Raw genomic sequence first — 27935 nt, 5'->3', positions numbered from 1 at the left:
TGTGGAAGATTATTCACAATGGGAAAACATTGAAGACAGTTGCCAATCTTCCCAGGAGAGGACATCCGAGCAAATTTCACCCCAAAGTCAGACCATGAAATACTCGGAGAAATTGCAGAAATTACCAATTACCTTGTGAAATGGTGAGTGTTCCGACATTGGAGATATTCAAGAGAAATTTAGACAACCACCTGGCAGATATCCTCTGATTTGTATTCCTGCATGGAGCAGGGAGTTGGCCTTGGCCTTATAGGCCCTTTTTAACTTCATGATTCTTTGATTATATGATCTCTGATTCTATAGGCCTCAGCATGTTAAATGTTAAAGTTCATGGCAGTACAGTTAGAAAAAGACTGTACAAGTATGGTTGGTTTGGAAGGATTGCCAGGAGAAATCCTCTTATCTCTAAAAAGAACATAGCACAGCTTAGATTTGCAAAATTGCATCTGGAGAAATCACAAGACTTCTGGAACAATGTCCTTTGGACAGACAAGGTCAAAGTGGAGATGTTTGGTCATAATCTACAGCGCCACATTTGGCAAAAACCAAGCACAGCATATCAGCACAAACACCTCATGCCAACTGCCAAGCATGGTGGTGGAAGGGTGATGATTTGGGCTTATTTTGAAGCCCAAGGACCTGGGCAGTTTGTAGTCATTGAGTTGAACATGAACTCTTCTGTGTACCAAAATATTCTAGAGTCAAATGTGAGGCCATCTCTCTGACAACTAAAGCTTGGCCAAAATAGGGTCTTGTAATAGGACAATGATCCCAAACACACCAGCAAATTTATAACAGAATAGCTGAAAAAAGAATCAAGGTGTTGCAATGGTCCAGTCAAAGTGGACCATTGAAATGCTGTGTCGGGACCTTAAGACAACTGAGCATAAACCTATGTTTCCAGCATTATATGTTACTAGGAATTCACAGAGGTCATCCCAAATTGCCTTAGATTATTCTGAGTGTATCTCTTCATCACTCATGAGCAAGAAAATGTTCATTTTCAGTCAGCATATGCAATGAGAGACAGACTGTTAATGTGATGGGACTGGCAGTTGGGTGACATAATTTGTAACATTGTCTGAAGTAGATTCTAATTAGCATCAAGGGATTAAAATGCTCCAGCTTTTGAATTTAGTGATGCATTGTACTTTCCACCAATGTAGTGAATTGGATGCAAAGCCTGTGATTACTGTTAGGACAGTCATTAATGTGAGACTTGCAGTGGAAAGTTTGTTTTAAGCATTTGACAAAGATGAGATTAGTTCCAACTGAACTGAAAATAAACTTTGACTGGAAGTCAGGTACTCTCAAAGGTAGTTAGGTGTGAAGGGGGTTTGGGGGGATGAGGCTTTAATGCAATGTAAATCATGTGACAGAATGCTTGGGGTTCCTTTGTGCAATTTTCTTCAATATATGATATTTATTTTATTTATTTATTTATTTTATTTATATCCCGCCTATCTGGTCGAGCGAGGACCACTCAGTATTGTCATCCATAAAAAACAAACAAACAAAACAGTCATGAGTGGTCACTCCCAGGAGGTGCCAGCAGCAGTCCTATATAGATGGCTTGTTTCTCACTTTTCTGTAGATGCACATAGGAGAAAACGCTAGAAACTTATGTCACATTTTTGAGTAATGTAAGACCTATTCACAAGACCAGTTCAGGTGAATAAAGCTTAATCTTATCATAGCTTTCCATGTTCTTTTCTGGACTGATAAGGGAGCAACTGATAGCAGTCCTGCATGATTGCCCATTCAGTGGAGAGTTCTTATCAAATGGGAACAATTTATTGAATTCACCCAGATGTTTAATATTTTAAGGATTCAGTCCACCTACAACACTTACTCTATTCTGTGCATATTGGAATTGGACAGGGGCAATATGCAAGCATATATTTTAATAATGTTGGTGTTTAAGTAGTGTAGTGTAGTGATGAATAAAATATAGCATTTATGTATGTAGTTCTATAGCCAAAGACAGCTAGGAAAATCAACCAGGTGAGGAATCCCATGACCTGATGAGGGAGGAGAGGCTCTGTCTGTTCTTTATTAACCAGTCCATTTGGTTGTTGTGCTAGCCACAGAGGAGGGAAAAGTCCCTTACTCTGAAAGCAGGTAAGAAACCAAGCAGCCTGAATCATAACAGGGAGAGACCTCCCTAGTCAGTATGGAAGTGCAAAGTATTGGTTTCTTAGCAGGCTGTGATGTTTATTTGTATTTATGTACTGCTGAGGTTTTAGTTAATTTTCGTTTAAGAAATGGTTGCAGTGACTTGCCATTGTCCATCTATTGTATTATTTTCAGTATGTTGCAGATAAGGTTGGGGGTATGAGGCACACCAACACACATACAGTTGTGTGCCGCCAGTTGAGTACATAGTATAGGTGAGATTTCAGCTGGCTTCTGAATTTAAAGATGTGTGCTGAACCATTACACAATGCCATCAATTCACATTCTTAATAGGAAGCAGGATTATAGATGTTTGTGTTTTTGGACCCTTCCTTTAATAATCTTGTCCTTGTTCTCTGAGTTGTTCTGCATGTTAATGCAATTAATACTAGTCCCCCTCTATTTGGCTCTCGTTAGGGCTCATCTTGAGTATTGTGTCCAGTTCTGGACACCATACTTCAAGAAGGATGCTGACAAATTGGAACAAATTCAGAGAAGGGCACACGGATGATCCAGGGGCTGGAAACCAAGCCCTATGAGGAAAGACTGAAAGAACTAAGTATATTTAGCCTTGAGGAAAGAAGACGGGGGGGGGGGGGGGAGATATGACAGTAATTTTCAAATACTTGAAAGGCTGTCATACAGAGGAGCGACAGGACCTGTTCTCAGTCATCCCTGAGTGCAGGACACATAGTAATGGTCTCAAGTTAGAAGAAGACATTTTTCAGTTGAGTATCAGGAAAAACCTCTTAACTGTTAGAGCAGCACGACAGCGGATCCAATTATCTTGAGAAGTGATGTGTTCTCCACCACTGGAGGCATTCAAGAGAAATTTAGATGACCACCTGGCAAACATTCTTTGATTTATATTCCAGCATTAAGGAGAAGGTTGGTCTTGATGACCATATAGCCCCATTTAACAAATCCTGCCAGACCAGTCTTATCTCATTCTTTGATCCCTGGTAGACAGTGGGTATGCTGAAGGTGTAATATAGCTTAAATTTAGGAAAGGCTTTGACAAAGAGCACCATGATATTCTGGTCAGAAAGCTAACTAGTCATGGCTCATTCTCAAACAGGGAAAAAATAAGAAACAGGGTGCCAGAAGATTCTGTCCTGGGTCCGTTGTTCTTCAACATTTTTATTAATGACTCAGACGAGAGAGTACAGGAAATATTTACCAAATCTGCAAATGAGACAAAGTTGGGTAGAATAGCTAATACTTTGGAAGATAGAAACTTTTTTAAAAAAATGATAGGCTTGAGCACTGGGCAGAAAACAGTAGAATCACATTTAACAGGGATCAATGCAAAGTACTGCACTTAGAAAAAGAAACTAAACAGAGTTAAAAGATGGGGAATAATTGGCTCAGCAGTACTGCAAGCAAGAAGGATCTTGGAATTGTCGTAGATAACAAGGTGAATATGAGTCAACACTGTGATGTGGCTACAAAAGAGGCAATGCTGTTTTAGGCTGCTTTAGCATAAGTATAGTTTCCAAATCCTGCGAGGTGCTAATTTCTCTCTATTCAGCACTGGTTAGGCCTCATCTAGATACAGTGGTACCTTGACTTACGAATGTCCCTAGTTGCGAAAAATTCGAGTTATGAAGGCTCCGTTCACAAAAACTTGCTTTGACCTGCAAACGGAGCCTTGAGTTATGAACCAAAAAAGAAAAAAACTTTCCTACCCTTTTTTGACCTAAGTCCACCTTAGGTCAAAAGAAGAAAATTTAAAAAAAAAAAAAAAATCTCCCCCTAGTGGTAGAGTATGGATTAACCGGCTTTGCATTAGTTCCTATGGGAACTAATGCCTCTACCTACAAACAGCACCTCAACATATGAACGAAAAACATCAGATATGGATTAAATGGTTTTCAGTGCATTCCTATGGAAAAATTTGCCTTGACTTATGAGCTTTTCAATGTACGAACGCCATTCCAATACAGATTAAGTTCGTAAGTCGAGGTACCACTGTACTGTGTCCAGTTTTGGATGCCACACTTGAAGAAAGATGTCACCAAACTGGAGTAAATTCAGAGGAGGGCAGTAAGGATGATCAGGGGCCTAGTAACCAAGCCCCATGAAGAAGGACTGAAAGAACTGGACAGATTTAGCCTTGAGAAAAGAAGACTGAGGCGAGATACAGTAGCATTATGACTACATAAAAAGTAGTCGTACAGAAGAGGGACAGGATCCCTTCTCAATCGTTAAAAAGTGCAGGACACATATTAATGGGCACAAGTTACAGGGAATGATATTTGCTGAATATCAGGTAAATCATTTTAACTGGAATGAGCAGCATGACAATGGAACCAATTATCTAGGGAGGTGGTGACAGCTCCAGTGCTTGTGGCCTTCAAAAGAAAATTGGACAACCATCTGACAGATCTGCTTTGACTTGGATTCCTGCACAGATCAAGATATTAGACTTGATGGCCTCATAGGCCTCTTCACATTCTTATGATTCTTTGAAAAATATTTTAAATATTTTCATATTTTAAAATATTTTAGAAATGTGAAAATGTAAAAAATGCAGCACATTAAGAAGCTGCTAGACTAGAATTCTCTTCTCTGAAACAGTAACTTTCTGTTGGCAGGAGTTCTATGCAGTATGCAGATTAGTTCCTTGTATAGATCTCTAAATGCATTGTAGCATATACTTGTTTTAGTGTGTAGGGAAAATGGTGTTTGTTAAAAAGCCTATATTATCTTTTGTACCTGTAATACTGCAGTTAAGTTGAATCTGCACAATAATGGCTGTTTATCTAGTCTCCCAAATAATTTTTGTTTGTTTGTTGAATACCTCTTGGTGGAAACACATCTATCAATGGGACCACATCTTTCAATGGAAACACACTCAAACCAAACTTACAATCATTCAAAATAACAGTAAGAGCAATATGCAATATTTGAACATAAATGATAAAGTGCAGTGACCAAAGCATGAAATTAAAATATTAAGATAATAACAGTGAGCTTTGAAACACAATAAAAAGCACAAGGCAATGGGTAGAATTAACTTGGCATTAGAAAAAATAACAAACATCTAAAAGTGCCAGGGAAGCTTCTATAGTAAAAGAGTTCCATAGTATGGTAGATGGAGAAGGCATTCTGAATATTTTCTTTTAAAAGTGCAGGCTCACATAAGAGGGATTTGTTAAAATTTAAATATACAAAGGACCTTATGGTGTTCTGGTTTTGAAAATTAAAAAAAAATATACCATTTTGAACTAATTCTGGAAATAGAGTGGAAGCAGAAGATTTTCAGGACTGGAGTAAGATTTCTTTAGTCTTCTCCATGGTTTCAAGTAAAGCGCCTAAATAGGACTAGGTTCTCAGAATTATTTTCTTCAGATTGTGAGAACATACCACTGAGATGCCGAAGTGCTTCTTCATCACCTTCAGTTTTTGAGAACAAAGATTTCAAGATTAATATTGCAAATTATTGCGAAATGCAAACATACTTTCCCACAGCTGTCTTTAAAGGGGTGGGGGCTATGCATCCATGAAGATAAATTATGTGCTACTTAGACGACAAAACTGGGGAAAGAAATGGAAACTTACCCAATAAAAGCTCAATAATCAAATATTTATTTATCACAACTTTTGACTTCATAGAAAAAGAGTTACTATTTACATATCCCATTATATAACTTTTGATACAAAGCATTCCCTTGAATGCCTCCAGCATTGGAGCTCTCATCACCTCCACAGGTAATTGTTTCCATTGTCATACTGCTCTAATAGTTAAGAGGTTTTTCCTGATATTCAGCCTAAATCTGGCTTCCTGTAGCTTGAGCTCACTGGGGTGGGATGATCGAGAAGAGATCCTGCCCTTTTCATGACTCCCTTTCATGGATGTGCCATCCTTGTTGCCCTCTTTTGAATTTGCTGCCATATCGATGCAGAGAAATAGGGTAGGTGCTAGAGTGCTGTTGGAGTCCTTAATTTGACATTCCCAGCACTATATATATTTTTCTACCAGAGTTTCCAGCATCATCCTTCAGCTGTAAAAATAAAATGTCTCCAGCAGTTGTTCACTCTGAACTTACTAAACAATCTTCGATTTTAAACACATATTAACACTATCAATTTTAATTTTATTTCCATATAGCCAGCACATCTTTCCTAAATAGTGCAGTTCTTTTGCTGCTCACTACTGTTTTTCATGCAGTTAAATTAAGTTGTCAACTTTTTTAATTATTGGACTGCCTCTCACTTTATTAAGCAAAATTAGAAGTACATTTGTCTTGTCAGACAAGGAAGGCCTTGTGTTTTCAGTAAGTTTAACTTACAAGCAGTGCTGTTTTAATAAAGTAGTTTATTATCCCACTTGGCCATTTTAGCTATATTATTGGCAGTCATTTTCTCGGAGGTTTGGATCTATGAAATAAAGCAAAGCCAGGTTAAATGGGTCAAGATGGTCTGTTGGATTTTGACAGATGGATTTTAATGTGTTGGTCAAAAAGAGCAGTTACAGTGGTTTTTCTTCCTCCTTCATCATGTGGAGTTCTGCATCCGTGCCTTGGCCATAGTGGGCAGGTTTCACATATAGATACAGGAGGGCGACTGTGCTTGCCTTAAACACAACAGGGAGGTAATAAAAACCAGTCATATTCTCTTGACTATGGTTGGACAGTGTCATCGAAACAACCAACATGAATTTGACACAACTCCGGGAGGCGGTGGAAGATAGGAGGGCCTGGCGTGCTCTGGTCCATGGGGTCACGAAGAGTCGGACACGACTAAACGATTGAACACACACATGTTAAATTTTGGATTAAGTTAAGACGTCTTAAAAAAATAAGTGGCAAAGTGTTCTAGGCTAGTGGTTCCCAACCTTGAGTAACCCAGGCGTTCCTTTCTCTCTCTCTCTCTCTCCCTGTCATATAAAGAGTGGATGGGGTGTCATCCAAAGGTAATTCTGTCTCCCTAGCCACTGTGTATGGATAGGGCGGGAAGTGATGTTTAAATTGGACTCTAAACTTAAAGATGAAGTATGACCATTGGTAATTTTTACCATCCCCAATAGTAAAAACTAGTTTGCTTTTCTTTGGTTCCCTTTGTTGCTCATTTTACAATTCCAAGTAATTCTTGACCTTATTTCTTGATTAGACTGGAAAATAAAATGATTGATCTAATAGTGCTTTCATTTAAGAAACTGAAACCTGTTGATTTCTGAAATAACTTGTTTTGTAATTTCTGATTATGAAGATTTTTGATGACTTAAATGATTACAATTATTTTATATGTTGACATACTTATTGTAGGGAGCATATTCATATGATAAAGGTAATATAAATTACACTTAAACTATTACTATATTTATGGTTGCCACGTGGTGGCGCTGTGGGCTAAACCGCAGAAGCCTGTGCTGCAGGATCAGAAGATCTGGCAGTCGTAAGATCGAATCCACGCAACGGAATGAGCATCCGCCGCTTGTCCCAGCTCCCGCCAACCTAGCGGTTCGAAAGCATGCAAATGTGAGTAGATAAATAGGGACCACCTCGGTGGGAAGGTAAACAGCGTTCCGTGTCTAAATGACACTGGCCATGTGACCACGGAAAGATTGTCTTCGGACAAACGCTGGCTCTATGGCTTGAAGAGCGGGATGAGCGCCGCCCCCTAGAGTCGGACACGACTGGACAAAAATTGTCAAGGGGAACCTTTACCTTTAAAACACAGTAATATGCCAAAAATATATGCAGACAGGTATGAGGTCATTTATGTGTTTTGTTTTTATCTGACTGTTTTAGTGTAATTCAGAAAGTTTACCCTCTTCCATTAACGGGGCCAGCATTTTTCATTTACAGTGGTGCCTCGCTAGACAGTTACCCCGCATGACAGTTTTCTCGCTAGACATTGGCTTTTTGCAATTGCTATAGCGATTCGCAAAACAGTGATTCCTATGGGGGAATTTTGCTGGACAATGTTTGGTTCCTGCTTCGCAAACCGATTTTTGCTAGACGACGATTTTGACAGCTCCCTCCACGCTCACAAACAGGTGTTTTCTGGACCTAAGCTTCGCAAGACAGTGATTTAAACAGCCAATCGGCGGTTCTCAAAGCGGCTTTCCTATGGCCGATCTTCGCTAGACAACGACGATTCTTCCCCATTGGAACACATTAAACAGGTTTCAATGCATTCCAATGGGGAAATGCTTTTCGCTAGACAATGATTTCACTAAACAGCGATTTCAGTGGAACTGATTATCATCGTCTAGCAAGGCACCACTGTATCTGTGTCTTGCTGTGTATTTCTCTCTGCTTCTTTGGTGGTCTACATCTCCTAGGTCATTGTTATTGTTTCCAGAGTTCAGGTACCTTCTCATTGTTTGTCCAGTCAGCAGAATTTTCGTATATGTACACCATGCCTGACTTGGTATTATAACAAGATAAGGAGCAAAAACAAAAAACAAACAAAACAAACAAAAACAACAACAAAACTACAGGAGTGCAGAAGCCACTCAGTGACAAGTTTTGAGGAAGATGATTATGCATTTTTAAACGGGTTCTTCTCCTCCTCCTCCTTATACTGCTGTTGCAAACACATTCTGCATATACTTTTTTTATTAATCAGATCACCATGTCTGGTCATTTACTTCTTGGATTGGATGTGCCATTAGGGTTTGATGAATCCAAAAGCCTCCATGGACTGTACTGGTTATATAGCACACATCATTTGTTCTGTTTATTTCATTCTAGAAATTGAGCTAAATATTAGCTTTGTCTCAAGAAATTACTTGTTTTATTTCTGTATATAACATCAGCTCCAGGTATAGTATTTCCACTGAATAGAGATACAAAAATAAGGGATCTGAAATATGTTAATAACGAGATAAGGTGGTGGAAGGTCAATAACATATAGAAAAAGAACACTTCACCAGTGCTAGTTAAGTTTAAAAAAAAAAAACAGTTCCCATGATGGAAATGGAAAGAAAGAATGGAACACCATATGAAACAAAAAACCCAGTTTGTAAGTTTCAATAACTCTCTGGGGCACTGAGGAAAGGTAAGGGAGGAGTATTAGGCAGGAGGATTTCCCCCCAGCCATCAGCCCTTCTGGAAGATGTCCACACTAGGAAAAACCTGAGCAGTGGGGCTGAGTGATTTACATCAGCCTCTCTGTCCTGGTCATAATCTTGACATTCATGTTGCTCTCTTTTCAAAACCTGTTCAGAGAGGGATTTATGATGAAGATAGTTTCTGATTAACAGTGAACTCATTTATGCAGCTGGGAGCTGAAAAAAGATAAGATACCCATGCCCACCAAATGGTGAATTTGTTTTCCTCTGAGCTTATTAGTTAGACACCTCTGGTTTCAAGCTTGTATGACCTTTTAAATATCTACTTGTTTACCCTAAAACTGCTGTATTGCTTTGTGTTTTTGTTAGATTTCTCATTAACAGTTCATAGTCATAGTCTATCTACCTCAGTTAAATGATTCAGTTGGGTGCAGGAAATTATTGGTGCCCGGGAGGGCACAAGTGCATTGTGCTGACAGCTAGATTCAGCATTCTGTAAGCCAACACAAAAAATAGGGTGTCACAAACAAAAAAATTATAACTATGCAACTGGACTTGGATCAGCATCATATTTGACATGGATGTAACAGAAAATCTGGTCATGCTGTGTACCAAATTTAGGAATGTTTGAGCAAAGGGCTTTCAAGTTCACACTTGTTGAAAAACAGCCCTGACAGTGGCTTTGTGTTTGGGTGAGAAGTGATTAACTCAAAGGTTCTTAATCTGTCTTTTGTGAGCCCTCAGTACCTTGGTTGAGCATCAGAATAGATTGCTGGCTGGATTTGAAATGTAAAAGAACTGATGCTGTTGATGAGGGTGCATCTTCTTCAAAGCAAAATGAAGCTTCTTCCAGTCATCTTAAAAAGTGGTGCTGTTATAGCAAGGTACAGATTGTATTTCTCCTCAGTGTGGAAGGGATTGTCACTCTCGAATTGTCCTTCTCAGCCACCCTAGACTGAGCACAATACCATAGTCTCTCGAGACTGAAAGATGCCTATGCCTATGCTTTATAGTAAGGAATATTTGTTGATTAGACCTTTCCTGAGAAACTGTAAATAAATATTTGCTGCACTTTAGGATTTTAAATCTTGAGTTAGGTCTTGGTGGTCTGTGGCAACAAAAGATACTTTAAAGGGGGTCTGTGGTAAAGAAAATGTTAAAAAACCCGTTGGGTTAACTGATGAAAAAGGGAGTCAGCTTCTGGGATTTTCTCTTGTGTGCTGTCACTTTGTGAACGATAGTGAGCAGAAGAGGGTATCCTGTAGACTATCTTGATTGCTGCCATTGATGTTGTCAACATTCAGGCTAACCTTTGCTATATAAAGCTTAGCATCTTTTTTTCTTGCTGGCAACATGGGAGGAATATTGTACAGCAATATGGGGTCATTTCCTAAAATTTTCGATTTTGGGTACATAAGCACAATATCCCTCATTCATAAATTGGAGGTTTTGAAAAGAATTGAATCTTCTGTATGCATTCACATGGCCCAGTTTTCCATACAGTTCTTTCTGTATATATCTGTTCTGGACTCCCTTTTGACTACTTCATCTCTCCGTTTGGTGCATGTCCATTTGCAGAGTAATAGGCACAAGGTATTTGACTTGAGACAGGGTTTTAGGCAACGTGATCTTCCCTCCCATGAGTTCAAGTGAATTTTGACTTATGACAGTTTTTCCCAGGGATTACTATGTGTGAACTACTTATAGAAGTAGTTTACCAGTCCTTCCTGTAGGTGCTCAGGAACTGCTTGGTCTACCAATTGTTTGGCTTTTCCTCTGGGAAATTGAACCCCCAGGCTCTGAGGCTCTCCAGCCCACCACACTATTTTTGTTGTTGTTCTGTGTCCTCATGTCACCTCCAACTTATAGGGACCCTATGAATGAGCAGTCTCCAAAATCTCCAGCTGCCCAGCCCAGCTCTTTTAACTCAGGCCGGTGGCTTCCTTTAGGGAATCAGTCCATCTCATGTTTGGTCTTCCCCTATATCGTGTTACCTTCCACCTTTCCCATCAGTACTGTCTTTTCCAGAGAATCTTGCCTTCTCAACATTTTTGCTTCCAGGATAAAGTTCAGGTTTGAGTTCATCTACGACCCTCGTGTTGTTCTTTCTGTCAGTCCACGGTATCTGTATGGTATCCAACAACACATTTCAAACAAATCATTTTTTCCCCTGCCACCTTTCTTAAGTGTCCAGCTTTCACACCCATACATGGTAACTGTAAATATAAGAGTGTGAATGATCTTGGTCTTAGTCTAGAATGTGGGAAATCCACATTCGCTTCTTACTGAGCCATGAAATTCACTGGACGATTTTTTACTAAGCACTCTTTCTCAGCATGACTCTACCTCATGTAGTAATTGTGAAGATAAAGGAGGAAAGTATTTTTACTATGTTGAAATCATTGGAGAGAAAATAGAATGTACACAGAAGTAATCTTTTTTTTTTTTTTTTTTTGGCTAAATTCCAGTTACATTGAGGCGAAGATTAGGGAACTAAAATATATACAGCAGGATTTCCAAATTTTCCCAAAATTGCTAAATCAAATAATTGTTGCAATTCCTAATTGCTTAAAATATTTGACAATAGATAAATAATGCACATATATTAGTTTTAGTAGTACATACATTGTGAGCAGTACATATATTGTTTTAGCAGTAACTCCTTCATTTTGTTATGTGGGTGCAGTGATAATGAAGAAAATGGAAGAACAATATTTTCATATTTATTGATGTTTATATTTTTAATCAGTATCGCCTCACATAATAATGAGCACTGTTCCATCAGTTACAAATTTAATTCTATGTTGCAAAGCCAGGGCTTTTGACAACCTGCATATTTGGGGTTGTGTTCATCTTAGGATTTCATTATTATGTTTAGATTTTGATGTGGAAAGGGGCTACAATTAATCCTAAGACTGACTTTGCCAGAGCTCACAAAACTGAGTCAGTGCTGGTTGAGAATTCAGAGGTTTTGGAAACTTCAAACAACAACAAACCAGCAACTAAATTATGCCGTTTATTCATTCGAAGTGTTTAAAACATGGTTCTTCCTTGCTCCATTTTGTTATCCCATGAAATGTGTTAAGCATTCTGGACTAGACAAAGTGTATGTGCATTAGAACGGGGCAGACAAAATGTTATGTCTGTTTAGCCCATATGATAGCCTCAAGTATACTGTAATTAAATTTTCTCTATGAGAAACTGTTGAGAGGAAAAACAAGAAAGAAAACAGGTTGTCGACAGAATCCAAGATTGGGGAGGGAGGATTTTTCTGCATTGCTGATTTCTTAAGACAGAACTATTTTATGCCAATGGAACAAGATATTCAGATTTGGCATAAGACATACGATGATTTGCAGTAGATTATTTCCTTTTTGCTGGAAACTGAGCCTTTGCTTAAATGGCATATGAGAAAACCTAATCTCTGCATTTTCTGACTTGTTAATTCCCTCTTCTGTGTTTCATTAAAGGAAAAAAGTTAGTGTGGTTTAGTGATTCAGACTAAATGCCAAGGCTCCTAAAATGTTAAGAGTGCATGTAATGCTCCTCAAGATTAAAATACAGTTCAGAATGTATGGTGTGTTGCTCCTTAAAGTTTATCCTGCATAGTGCTGTCTGCTACATTTTTAGCAGACTGAGCTGTAGTGTCTCTCCCATGTTTCTTGGGGATTGGTTTTTTGGTTTATTAGTATAATATTTCTTGACAAAATTATGCAGCTGTCATTATTAGTCCATGACTAGGAATTGGTACAAAATGCATGCACAGTATATACTTGGCAATGCTTGTGCATTAAAGTGTTTATTTTAAAATTTGTTGAATATATTTCAAAAATGTTTATAGGATGTGTGCATGTTTTGAAAATACACAGGTCACCTAACCCTCAAGTGTTTGGATCTGCAAGTTAGCCCTATTACCTTTAACACCATTGTCAGGAAACTTTCTCTGACTTGACACCAGGGGATAGTCCCAGTCTATGGGTTGGTACTGAAGAAATAGGTATTCATGCTCTGTTTTCCTTTTCATTCTCTTTTGAGCCAGCTAGCTATTAACTGCTTTGATTAGATCATTATTTGCATTAAATCAGTACAATTGGAGTACAGATTCTGAATGTCTGCTGAATTAGGTCTGAAATGACTGGCAGGCACAAGCATTCTTCTCATTCCTTAACTGTTCATTCATTTGTTTTCAGTGTAAACAAATGCTTGTCCTGTACTTGCCTCCTCTTTCTTTCTTTTAAAATAAGTAGGTTAACATGGTTGACTATTATAGCAACACAGGATGATAGCAGACTTTAGATAGCTATCTTCTCACCCATGTGTGATAGTCTATTTCTGGAGAATTTATATTGGCAGGAGATGGAAGTCATTGCAGGAGTGCATATATATTCTGCGCAGTGGGGCCCTGTTCAGTCACAGATAGTGAGGGCAGCTGATGTGTTTTCTTAAATATCGAATATTGATCTTAAGCCAGAACCTCCCAGGAAGTACTCAGGAACAATACTCGGCAAAGAAATAAGGCTTGTGACCTTTCCTGTTTTTCAGACACTCACAGATTGCCGTGCAAACTGTAATTTGTTTAAAAGCAAGGTATGAATTATTTGTGCTTTTATGACATGATAAAGAGAACATTATGGTGTGGTAGGAATCTTTAACATGTCTATCATCATCATCATCATCATCCTGCCTGAGCCTGCTGACTTGGTTGGATGAGGCTGGCCACGTTAATCTAACTCAGTTTTGCCCACCAGGGTTTTCTGTGTAGCAGCAGGCAAGACTTGGGGAATGGAGAATTGGGGTTGAAATGGTCTTATCATAATTCCATCCCTTTCACCAAATGTCCCATTCCCCAGTTTGCTGAAAATGAATGTGTGTTTCTGAAAGTAGTCGCCCGGGACAAAATAGGGATTCTGTTGGCATACTGTGGTTCAACAACCTTCCTTCCTGAGCTAACTGAGGTGACCTCACAGGTGGTATTGGAGTTATCTCAACTTGTTGTGCAGGGAGACTTCCATGTCCATGCGGAGGCAACACTATCAGGAGTGGCTGAAGACTTCAGGACTTCCATGGTGACCATGGGCCCGTCCCAAATGTTTTTTTCCTCACACCTGTGCTACAGAGCACAATTTGTACCTGTTTTCTGTACTAGAGTAGTTGCTGGTGATCTGGATGTGGAGGAATGCTCTAAGTTGCATTGTCATGGATAGACAATTATCTGGTGAGGTTTAGACTGGAGATGGGGATATTCGTATTTGTAAACAAATACAAATATCCTGTCTCAGCAGAACTGACCACAAGCATCCTGGCACCGTGAAGGTCCTGCTGTTCTCATCAATAGCACCAGGAGCTCTGCTATCTCCCCGCTCGGATGGCTATTCTGGGCAGGGGGCGGGAGGATGAGTCTTCCCGCATGGCTGTGGAGTGGCTAGCTGAACAGGGAGACAGCATAGCTCCTGGTACCATTGGTGGGAAGAACGGGACCTTTGTGACACCAGGAGGCATGAGTGGATGGTCCAGTTCCGGGATGAGGATATTCATATTCATTTGCAAATATGAATACCCCCTTCTGCAGTTTAGACTCACAAGAACTCAGAGCTGTTGCAGGGATGGGCAACAGAAAAAGATGTTGTGGTTGATAGATCCAAATGATACCTTGACAGCTCTTGGGGAGTTTCTTATCACCTTGGCAGGTGAATCTGTTGAAACCCTGGTTGATCTCTGGAATGGGGAAATAGCAAAAGCCATTGACATGATTGCTTCTAAATGTCTCCTCCCACAAAGTGGAACCAAACTGGCTGGTTTACCAGGGAGCTAGTGGTGATACAATAAACGAGACATAGACTTGAGAAACAGTGACTGAAAACTCCAAATGAATCTGACCAGTCAGGGGCCATTCCAATATTCATTTGAACCCTATTGTGTGACAGTGGCGTCAGTGAAGAAGTCATTTCTTCTATGACACCATTGTGTCTGCACAGAGTTGTCCAAGGATCTCTTTCAAGTGGTCAAGGGCTTTTTACATCATGGATCGAATACAGACCATACTGTAGCTCCCTGGGAAGAATTTGCACGACACTTTGCAGGCAGAATTATTCAGATCCACTCTGACTTGTAGTAGTACTCAGATTGCTAACTGGGGCTGATCACATGGATCACATAACCCCTCCTGTTATAGCAGCTCCACTGGCTGCTAATTCATTTCCAGGTACAATTCAAAGTGCTGGTCCTAACCTATAAAGGCCTAAAGTACTTTGGTACATATTCTAGTAAATATATAGTAATTGTCAGCTAGATTTGGCAAACATACATTGGGTGTCACTGCAAAACATTATTTTTAGTTCATTTATAGTCATGGACTTGGACTGGTCTCAGTCTTCAGGCACCTGCCTAGTTAACACAGGTACACACACACGCACGCACACGCACACACACACACACACACACACACACACACACACACACACACACACACCAGCAACTGTTCTGGACATTTCAACATAAGAAGTCCACAACCATTACCATTTATCAGAAAGCAAAACAAAGCATGCCACTTATATACAGTGGTGCCTCGCATAACAAGCACCCCGTTTAACGACAAATCCGTATAGCGATTCGTTTTTTGTGATCTCATTGCAATGTTCCCTATGGGGAAAAATCGCTTTGCCGCTGCCTAAACTGCCGCTGCCGCGGATGAGAGCCTTCCGAGCTCTCAAAGGGCTTTCTCCAATGTCGGGGGGGGGGGGAAGCCCTTTGAGAGCTCGGAAGGCAAATGTCGGTGGTCGGCGGTGGCTTCAGGGTCCTTCCAAAGCCACTGCTGACCGACCGCCGACATTTTCCCCCAGCTGAGCGGCGGGCCTTCGAAGCTGCCGCCGGTCCGCTGGGGGAAAATGCCAAAGGCCCCATTTTCGGTCAGTTGATCAGCAGTTCCAAAATGAAATAACTTGTTTTGTAATTTCTTATTGTAGGGAGCATATTCATATGATAAAGGTAATATAAATTACACTTAAACTATTACTATATTTATGGTTGCCTAAAACACAGTAATATGCCAAAAATATATGCAGACAGGTATGAGGTCATTTATGTGTGTGTTTTTTTTATTTGACTGTTTTAGTGTCATTCAGAAAGTTTACCCTCTTTCATTAACGGGGCCAGAATTTTTCATTTACAGTGGTGCCTCGCTAGACAGTTACCCCACATGACAGTTTTTTCACTAGACATTGGCTATTTGCAATTGCTATAGCGATTCGCAAAACAGTGATTCCTGTGGGGGAATTTTGCTGGACAATGTTTGGTTCCTGCTTCGCAAACCGATTTTTGCTAGACGACAATTTTGACAGCTCCCTCCGTGCTCACAAAACGGGTGTTTTTGGGACCTAAGCTTCGCAAGACAGATTTTCCCCCAGCCATCAGCACATCTGGCCCTTCTGGAAGATGTCCACACTAGGAAAAGCCTGAGCAGTGGGGCTGAGTGATTTACATCAGCCTCTCTGTCCTGGCCATAATCTTGACATTCATGTTGCTCTCTTTTCAAAACCTGTTCAGAGAGGGATTTATGATGAAGATAGTTTCTGATTAACAGTGAACTCATTTATGCAGCTGGGAGCTGAAAAAAGATACGATACCCATGCCCACCAAATGGTGAATTTGTTTTCCTCTGAGCTTATTAGTTAGACACCTCTGGTTTCAAGCTTGTATGACCTTTTAAATATCTACTTGTTCACCCTAAAACTGCTGTATTGCTTTGTGTTTTTGTTAGATTTCTCATTAACAGTTCATAGTCATAGTCTATCTACCTCAGATAAATGATTCAGTTGGGTGCAGGAAATTATTGGTGCCCGGGAGGGCACAAGTGCATTGTGCTGACAGCTAGATTCAGCATTCTGTAAGCCAACACAAAAAATAGGGTGTCACAAACAAAAAAATTATAACTATGCAACTGGACTTGGATCAGCATCATATTTGGCGTGGATGTAGCAGAAAATCTGGTCATGCTGTGTGCCAAATTTAGGAATGTTTGAGCAAAGGGCTTTCAAGTTCACACTTGTTGAAAAACAGCCCTGACAGTGGCTTTGTGTTTGGGTGAGAAGTGATTAACTCAAAGGTTCTTAATCTGTCTTTTGTGAGCCCTCAGTACCTTGGTTGAGCTGATCAGCGGTTCCAAAATGGCTGCCAGCTGTGTTGCCTCACTTTAGAGGCACCAAAAATGGCCGCCCCTATGCAGGATCTTCGCTCAACGGTGAGTTTTAAGCCCATAGGAACGCATTAATTGTGTTTTAATGCGTTTCTATGGGCTTTTTTGTTCCGTTTAGCGATGTTTCCGGATAGCGACAATTAATCAGGAATGGATTGACGTTGCTATGCAGGGCACCACTGTACTGCCCCATAGCACTTAAAGCACTCTCTATGTGGTTTACAAGTTAATTATGCAGGCTGACATTGCCTCACCCCCCTGCAAGCTGAAGACTCATTTTACTGACTTTGGAAGAAGGGAGGCTGAGTGAACTTTGAGCCAGCTACCTAGAACTGAACACTAGGTAGTATCATTGTGTGTTTGGACAACAAATTGCCACTTTTACAGTATTTGTTCTAGAAATTTTACTTCAAGTCTGAAAGTTCTATTATGTCATATGTGAATATGAATATGATATAAATATCTTCCTTTTGTACTTTTTCTAACACCCACCTTCCTTCCCTTCTTCCTTCCTTCCTTCCGAGATGGAATGACTAGAACAGTATAAAACACTCTAAACATTCTGACATGTGTTCAGATTATTGATAGTGGCATTAACATTTGCAGCTTTAGTTTCAACACCTTCACTAAATTTGTAAATTCTCATTGTAAATTCGGCTATCTCACTGTAGCAGAACAGAGAAATAGCATTTTCAGTGAGCATCTTCTATGATCGCAAAATATATTTCTTGGGCAGCATCTGTCTGGATAAGCTGCTGCAGGTTTATTCTGTGTGTGCTTGTGTATATGCTTAAAGTCAGAATTGCTATTTGTGTCCAACTTTGTATACCCTAATTTGTCTCCATTCTATTGTGGCGCATTTAGCAACATGATTAATAAAGAACTACATGTAATTAACACTGAACTTTTTCAAAAGATGCTGCTGGTTGCATAATTTTTGCAGGAACATTTGTGGAATTTGGGATTTATTGTGTCTTTGTTCTAGAATAGACACCAACTCCATTTTAAGTGTTAAAGCTGTAGGCAAAAGAAGCGGAAGTAGACAGTCTGTCTTTAAATAATTTATAGAATATATAATGTATAATAATTTATATATGCATTACTGTGAATCTCTTTGAACCTTAGTTTATGTTTTATCTATAAATTAGATTTGAAGGAATGAAATATTAGAATTTCTATCAATAAATTTGAATAGAAATAGATTAATTTCAACTAATATCAGAGTAAATGATGACATTTCCACATTAAGCATGATGATTTCATATCTATTCTCACTTACTTTTGAAGAGTAGAACTTTTATGAGCACTAATTCAGAAAAATGAGGGAACATTTTAATGAAGTTATCGTGACTGTCATCACAAATATTATTTCTCTTATGTTTTTCCCCCTCTACATTTAAATGTGGTTTCTCTTCCCATGTTTTCCCTCAGTTTCAGCTCAAAGTCTTAAGGGCAACCTTGATTCCATGGAACATCAGATACAGCGTTTGGAAAACGATATTAAGAAGTTCCCCAAAATAGAAGATCCACATGATAAATTTATTGAGAAGATGGTCATATCCTTTGTACTAGCAATGTTCTTGATCTGTTTGCTGGTGAAATCTGCCACTCTTCAATTAACATTGCACATCTGTTCCATGGGAGGAGATAGGCTTACTGGTTTGGAGCATTAAGTCTTGACCATAATTTGTGTAATACACTATTTGTAACTCTAGGACTGCATCCCAAAACTCAGTGAAAGAACTGATTTGGTCATAAGCACACTTTAAATCTCTAAACTATGGGTGCAACTACATTGCCCAAATAATCTGAAATTTGTGTCAGGGTGTTCTTGTATTGATTCATTGCACATTCTTTTTGTCACTTTCACTGTCTTCATGTGGTACCCTCAATTGAACCAGTTTCATTTGGCACAGTTATACTGCTCTTTAATTGGCCTTAGGATAGTCCTGGGTTTGGCACTTTGTTCTTCCCATGGGTCTGTCCTGACTCCGCCTGCATTCTCACCTTGTCCATAAACACCTAGTCTGGAGTTGTGTGTGTGTGTTTTTTTTTTTTTTGTCATAGCACTGTTGAGACAGAAAGACTCTAGTACCTGTGTGATGCAGTTCTATAATTAAATGGTTTATTAAAAATAAAAAGGACAGCAAGCATAATGGCTGATTTCTCAGTGAGACAGCATCTTGTACCATCTTAAACACATCCCCAAGATATTAGCACAGGGAATGTCCTCACACACAGAATACGACACAGCCGTTCACACAATCAAAAATTGGTTAAAAAAACTCCCCATAAAAAATGATTCCTTGAAGAAAAGTGAGAGTTTTCCCTGTGCTTACAATAACATTGTGTAGTTTAGAAATTTTGAATCCGTTTAACTCATGCTAAACCCAAAGTAATTGGAGGAGTATACTGCAGTCTGTGTTTTTTATTTGTTTGTTTTCCTGCTTTGAGGGCAGGGAGCCACATAAAGGCATGAAGTGTTTAAAACCTCTCCTTGTAAAAGAAATTAATATGCAAGCCAGGAACTGAAGGAAGTCCTTTTGTTAAGAGATACTCCCACAATGGTGACCTGAGAACTAGTACTGTACGTATAATTGAACTGCATGGGGAATATATATCAAATGATAGTTTACAACAGTGCATATGAAATTGACTTAGATGATAACAGACCATTTATTTCTGACAGATGGTAGGTGTCATGCAAAAATCTTTCCAGGCCAGCTGGAAAGACTCTTTACTAAATATGTCAGGAATTGAACTCTGGGCATTTTATATGTAAATAATGTTTGTTCCTGAACTGTAGCTCCCTGCACACATACGGAGCAAGGATACTACAGAGGGGTACAATAAATACGACTGTAAACAGAAATTAAAAATCAAGGTACAATAAAAATAGTAAATTACATTCACAGAAACAATTGTGAGGTAGCCACTATAGTAAGAGTGGAAATTTAAAGCATTTGGGCAAATGAAACTGTACATGTGCCACACAGCTAGCATACAGAAACAGGAGAAGTACCTGCCTTTTGTTCCTTAATGTTCAGGAAGTACTTGGAGAACAGCTTCTTTTGCAGGATCTTAACACACAGGCAAAATTAGAACTGTTTGTGGGGTAAATAAATACATAACTTTCTTTTAATTATGTTCTATGTCGAAATTTTCAAAAACAGATGTTTAATGTGGTTTATTATAATAATTATGACAATCTTTTATTTGTTCTTGCTTTGGTATTTCTTGTAATAATCAAATTTACTCTAGAGATTAAATTTATGAAGTCATGCACTTTGAGAAAAGTACAGTTGCCTGGCAGGGGTCTTGGGATGACAGACAAGAAGTTCGACTTCTTTTGGTTACATTGTTGTATTCCACAATAGAAGTACCTGTTTGGGACATCTGTGGTATCAGTCCATTTTGGAACTACGCCATAAAGATAATAAGGTAAGAGATTTCTACTGCTACTTCTTTTCAGATTTTATGATTTGACCTGCATGTAGTGGCAGTTAAGTACTTGGCACCTAACTATTAAACAGCTTTATTCTTCATAGTGATGTATGTGCATTATTATACATATGACCTAGTCCTCTGTGTGTGCTAATGCCAAGGAGCTAAAGTGAAAGCATTTCAGTGGGAGCCTCATCCTACTACTTGTCAGGATAAATACGCAGGGCTCCCACCTTGCCCTCAGTTTCTCTCTGTCCACTATGGAGTCAGCAACTTCAGAATCATTCTTGGTGTCAAATAATTCTTCATCTACCTGTTTTTAACAGTTTTGACCTGCTTCCAGACTTGTTTCTTGATTTTTCCTTCAATACTTTGCTTGATTTCTTAGCTCTGACTTTGGATTTCTGCTCTGATACTGTGCATCATGCGCTGTATTATTGAAGGTCCTTTTCAAGAAGTGCATTTTGTGACAGCAACATCTCACATTCAGATAAGCACTCTAAAAGTTTATTTTACTTCAGGGAAGGCCATACCATGAAGAAATATCTCCACAGCCAGAACCTCTTCAAATCTGTCAGGTACATCTAAGAGCTTACTCTTGGGAAAAAGCCCTACGGGCATCAACCTCTGCAGTCTACTTCAGTTTGTTTCAGACTGCCACTGCCAGTGGCCCAGTTGTGTGCCAGTTTCCTGGCATTTCAGCTATCTACTTTGTGTCAAGGATAATTGCAGAGTGCGTATCTTCTCCAGCTCCCCAAGTTCTCCAGTTCTAGTGGAACAAAGACTCAGACAACAGAGTTCCTGCAACCAAAGTCTATTTACCAATAGACAAACTGGCAGCATCCCTGTGTCTGAGTAAAATGAGTTCTCAGACCAGTTGGCATCCAAGCCTCCTCTAAGCTTTGACTCCTCCCTTTCTCTGTGGGAGTTCACTACAGTGGGAGTTCACTACAGTAGACCTCCAAGATGCCTATTTTCACATCTTCATCTATCACAACCACTGACACTTCCTCTGGTTTATCCTTGGATTTTCCATCTCTCATTTCCACATCCTTTCTTTAAGCTTCACTACTGCCCCTTCAGTCTTCAACAAGTTCATGGCCAGTATAGCTGCCCATCTGTTTACCCTTTCTGTCCCTACATTGATGGCCAGGTGGTTGTCATGACATCTAAGGCTGATTGCCACATGTTATCATTGCACCATCGCTCAACTTTCCCTTCTTGGACTTATTAAAGAGGAAAAATTGCATCTTCTTAGTAGAAGGAGCAAATTCATTGGTGCTATATTGAATTCCCTTATGACACACAACTTTCTGCCAGTCTCATCCAAGCCACGCTCAACATCTTGCTCTGCATTCACCTATCTGCCTATTACATTCTTCATTTATTGAATCTGATTGTAACCACCACAAAGATAGTGCCTTCTACTAGGCTGTAGATGAGGCTGCTTCAAAGCTCCCTCCTCGTACACTTCAGCCATCTCACCGACACCCTCAACAACCTGTTAAATCTGTCCACCCCAGCCATTGCCTCCCTCTGCTGGTCAAAGCACATCACCTTGAAACTGTCATACTCTGGTCCTCAGAGGCCTGCTGAAGTGATCACAACCAACACCTTCCCTCTACCTAAGGGAAATCGGTTTTTCCAGTCAGGTGAGTCTGAATGGCTTCCTCACATAACACCCCTGACACTTGGACAGAAGTAACTGTTCAAAAAGTAGGAAGTGTGGGGAGAGGCAGTGAGTAGACATGTGATATTTGTATTCGTGTCCCTCAGCAGCTGAGCAGGGAGATTCGTCATCCTGCGCAGGGAGATGGGGAATTGCTGGCTGGGCTACCTCTGCTACTGGCTTGATGTAAACAATGCTGACCCTGTGCACTGTGCAACAACCATTAATTGCACCTGCCGGTTTGGGGGTGGGTGGGTCCAGTTTTCCCAGGAATTTGTGGTGCCGATATTGTTATTTGTATCCCCAGGGATACAAATACCTGTATGAATATCCCATGTCTAATGGTGAGGATATGGTCAGTTATGAATGTTAAAAATCTACTTGAGCAGATTTCCCCCCATGAATGATTTCTTGAATTGGTGTGACAGGATTTGTTGATTGATGTTTCTTTGTGTGTATTGGCCAGAATCCTACTGCCTTTGTGTGCTGGTGTAAATAAAATGGCATAAAGCAGAGCACTCAGTTGCTGCTAGTTAAAAAGATGCCACTGGTATTCCTTGTTGGATGCCAACTGAGGAACTCACCTTTTATCTGTGCTACAAAAATTTAGATTGTAAACAGGATGCATATGGTGAAATGCCCCCCTCTTGAGATATGTGTTTGCTGCATAGGAAACTAGCATATTTTTGATTTTGTGAAAAACTCTGTCTTGCAACACATACTTTCAGCTTCTATCTACAACAGAAGAGCAATAGTAATATTGCTCAGATTCAGATTTACCACCTCAGAGGTAGCTAGATATTTGACACCTCTGTGAAACAGCTTGTAACATTCAGTTGGAAGATGTTGTTAGTAGAGTTTATATGGAAATGTGATGTGGTACCTGCAGTTCTTTACTTGATTCTTGTTCTAGGGTAGGGAAGAGAATGAAAAGAAACGGTTCCCAGGATGTCATGTTTTCACATCAGTGATTTTTTGTTGACATGCAGGTCTCCTCATATTTTTCCTGTTTAACTCTCCTAACTATTCCTGGTATGTTCTGTGCAGGTATGTTCTCAGTCTCTGAATAGAAGCTCAATTATGGTTAGCCACCAGGATCCTGGCAATTTCTTCTTGTTTTTCTGCTTGAGCAAACTCTGCCTTTAATAAGGTTTCTACTAAAATCAGCCTGGAAACATTCAACACTGAGGAGCTTGGCTTTGATAATTTAGAAAAAGAAAAGCAATTTCAGAGCCTCAGGAATTTGGCTTTGACTCTTATATTGTTTCTGTCTTTCTTCAGGCAATTAAGCCTTTTTACAATGAAAGCCCTCTGCATTCTGTATCAGTAAGTTACAGATGGTTGGTTATTCTTCATTATTGTTACCAAAGTGTGACTGTTTGTCCACATGAGATAGGGAGCTATATTAAACTGTGAGGACTTGTTGCTCCTTCTTTTTTTAAATAAAAAACAGAATATTATAAAGGACCTTAGTATAAAGTTGACACAGTAATTCATAACGCACATGATTAAGGCTGCACTCTAGTAGACAGTTATCAAGAAGGAGGCCCCATTGAGCTGAATACAACTTACTTATGGATAGTGTACTCGACCAAACTACAAACTAAATTAATAAGAAATAAAAAAACATAAGAGTCATGGTGGGTCAGAGTATCACCTACCAAATCAGTATTATGTTCCCACACTGACCAACTAAATGTCTGTGTGTTTCTAGAACCAAAGTCCCTTGTACATTGAGACAAACCAATTTGAAAAGTCAAGGACATTTCAAAAATCAGCCGTGGTGAGAGATGAATACTTAAAGGGAAAAATAAATCAAAATTCCCATGTGGCATATTGAAGCCACTCAGTGAATCTAAATATAACTACCTTTTAAAGAACTTGGGCAAGCATACCACCAGATATTCCTCTGAAACTTAGGGTTTTTAAGATCAGAATTCATCTACTTCACTAAAATATTTAAAGCACCTTTTGTAGACCACCTAGGAGAGGAGTCACACAATTATTGGGTTAGATCCAGAGGTTCCCTTCTTCTGACAGAGTGAATTACACTCCAGTTGGGAAAAAAAAGGAACATTTGGTTCCAACCCATTGTAATTGGGTTCAACCCACTATAATTGAGTCCAGTTATAATTTGGGTTCAACCAATTATAAAGCAAAAAGAGTGTGATGCTTACATACCTCCCCGTAGCACTTCAAGCACTCTCTGGGCAGTTTACAAGTTAATTATGCAGGCTACACATTATATATGGGTCCAACACATTATAATTCAGAAAAATAGAGTGAGATATAGCCAGAACATTTCCGTGTGAAAGACTTGAAATCTCAAATATTCAACCATAGTATTTTATGACACATAAATGGAAGAAGCCATCTTGTTTGTTTATATATGTCATTTTCTTTGAGGAAGGCAATAGTTCAGAATATGTTCATATTCTAATGTTGGCAGTAATGCAGCAATGCCTTGCCTCATTTAGTTCTGACTGCTATGCAGAAGCAGCGTCTCAACGTATTTTATGTGGATTATTTTTGGCATAATGAGCTTTGAAGGAATCTCAAATGTTGATCTCTTATGAGGTATAAATGTAATTTTTAACATTCTGTCATTACTTGTCAGTGTCTTAAGGATATCTTCCTGATCTTATATACTGAACCCTCCTGGAGTAAAGCTGTTGCTACCAGTCAATCAGAATAAGGAATCTTCCTCAGATGCCCCATGTTAATTAGTATCCGCTGGCTTGAGAATGAAATAAAAGAAGCATTTCTCAGAGAAAAAACATATTAATCTATACCACCAATGTAAATTTATTGTACAGTTTGGTAGAAACATTTCCCCCCATACCTGTATTTCTCTATAATATGGCTGGAAGAATAGACATCTGATAGTTGAAGAAGTGTTGTTCTCAAGTCCCCTTGCTTTGTGACCATTCCCAAAACTATTTTCCTTTTTTAAAATTAGATCTTTACAGAGTTCCTGCAGCATAGTATCATCTCATAATCATAAATGAAAATCATAAGTGAAAGTTTTTAAACCACACACATTATTCCATGCGAGCAGAAAACTCTAGATATCAAGTGCAACTAATGCTAATAATCTCTTTTCAAATACCTGATAAAGCCTGAGGATGGATGGATGGATGGTAATTCTCATTGTCTGTCACTCTCTTTGCCATCTTGGTAGCTATGCTTGACTAACATTATGACATATCCCCACCTATCCCTTGCTGTGTGGATTAATTTTCTTTATTAAGTTCCAGCCAGTCTTTGATGTCAAGCTCTGTAGAAATTTATCTTCTAACTCTTCCACATTTACCTCTGATCTTCTCTTCAGTGATGTATTGCAGTATATTATATTTGTCATGACAGATTATGTGCCCAAGACTTGAGAGCTTGTATTTCTTAATAATAAACTCTACCAATTCTATTTTTCACCTATCATATGAAGCATCTCTTCGTTCTTTATTTTGTCAATGCATGGGATTTAAAAAAGTAGACACTCAATAGAATAAATGTTTTTTGAAATGTGGACTGGACATACAGAAGAATCCTTCACATCTCATGAACTGTTAGTAATTGCAGTAGTAGTGGTGATGATGAAGATGATGATGATGATGATGATGATGATGGTGCTAAGTTGATTATATGAACCCTGATACAAAACAAACTTTGGAATAAGCAACAAAGAAAAAAAAGGCCTTGTAGAAGTTGAAATTCCATCAACAGGCAACTTCAAAAGGACAGAAAGTTAAAAAAAGAAAAAGAAATGAAAAGCGAAGCATCAAATGCTAAGGTAATGAAAATAATGAGAAAACATGATCAGGTCATCCTCCTGCCTGTATGAATTTCAGCAGCTGGAGTCATCCCAAAATCTTTGCTTACCAGTTTAAATATGTGTCAATAGCTATTAGTTTCCTTCCTAAAATTCAAAGATCAGCAATGCTGAGAAATAATAAGTGGAATGTAGTAATACTCATGTGTCATTAGGTCAGTTCTGACTTATAGCCTCCTTTTTTCTGGCTTTTGTAGATGTAGAGAACTCAGAAGTGGTTTATCATTTTCTTTTTCTGGAGATGTTTTAGCTTATGCAAGACCATACATGTTGACTGTTCTCATACAACATACCATGGAGAACTAAATATCTGACTCCTGGCTATGCAGCTTATTTGAGATATCTAGCCAGCATCCTGATAGAAGAGGCAAGGGAAGTTATTTCATACCTGCCAAACTCAGCCTTCTATTTTGTTGAATAGGAAGTTCTTCTAAAGTACATGAACCAAAACTAGGTTATAACAAGATGTCTATCATGTGTATTCTAACAAATTATAAACTAAAATATTGGATTAGAACTGTGAGTTCCATTTCTAACAATTGGTTTTAAAGTTTTTTATGTTTAATGCAATTTTTTCACAGTGCTTTATCCAGCATAATTGCCATAGATATCCCACTCCCCTTTTTAGAAGAGAATTTTTTAGGGACTATATTGTATTTATAATGCATCTTCTAGACCTGTTAGGCATCCTTATCAATTGAATCCATCCCAGAATGTGTACAGGATTCACTGGTAAAAAATTTTCACCCTCTGTTGCAGTTAAAACTAATTTTAAATTATCCACATGGCTTCTTAGCTAACAAACATGTCGCAACATGGGGGGAAGCAAAATAGGCGTTCTGCACTCTGTATCCATGTAAACTTTAATGTGACACAAAATAACTCACTTTGAATTATCTTATATTAGCGGTATTGTTTCTTACACATCTAATCTTACAAGGAGGTCTGCATAAAACCTTCCTTGCTCATTTATATGAGTTAAAGATTACTTGAACAGACAAGGATGATTGTTCCCATGGTAATCTTGTTCACACGAAACACTTGTTCTGTGTAGCATAATGGAATTTCTCTGCAGGAATCTTGTACTTAAAAACATTAAGTAAACATCCACCCAAGGTAACATTCAAAGCAAAGACATTTCTATATTTTGTAATATATTTGTTATGGAGTAAATGAAGGTGTTTATAGGGAAACACTCACTTCAGCATATATTCATATTAATTTAATAGAGCTTAATGGCATTACCGTATTGATGCCAATAGGGAATTCTCTTTCCCCAGAATACTAGTTTATGAAGATGGATTGTTCTTGAGACTGTGTCTGTGCAGGAGAGGCTTAAGATTCTGACTGTATACTTGTTCTGATCTTTTTAAATATCATTGTCCTTACCTTAAAAATTGCATTTAAAAAGCACACCAGCACCTTGTGCTGTGTTTTGTGCTTCATCTGTACTTACAAAAATCAAATGATATTGTGCTTTTACAAAGGAAGAAAGAAAGAAGATAAAGTATGTTGTTTATATGCCATCCTATAGGGCTTAAAGCCCTTTCTGAATGGTTTGCAATATAATTATGTGGGCTACACATTGCGCCCCCCCCAGCTG

The 27935-nt window shown here is 38.9% G+C and overlaps 1 protein-coding gene across 4 annotated transcripts in view; it reads left to right on the top strand.

Moving 5' to 3' along the window:
- Positions 1–27935, top strand: part of DIAPH2 (diaphanous related formin 2) — a 420545-nt gene that overhangs the window by 226512 nt on the left and 166098 nt on the right. For all 4 annotated transcript variants that reach the window (XM_078380631.1, XM_072981023.2, XM_072981022.2 and 1 more), the window contains one exon: positions 18822–18947. In XM_078380631.1, the coding sequence (XP_078236757.1) occupies positions 18822–18947 (126 nt within the window). The remainder of the gene's footprint in view (positions 1–18821; positions 18948–27935) is intronic.

The sequence above is a fragment of the Pogona vitticeps genome, chromosome 11 (genome assembly GCF_051106095.1).
Source record: "Pogona vitticeps strain Pit_001003342236 chromosome 11, PviZW2.1, whole genome shotgun sequence".
In the NCBI taxonomy this organism is placed as follows: Eukaryota; Metazoa; Chordata; class Lepidosauria; order Squamata; family Agamidae; genus Pogona; species Pogona vitticeps.
The sequence above is the reverse complement of the archived record's forward strand: the minus strand, read 5'-3'. Positions and strand labels throughout refer to the sequence as shown.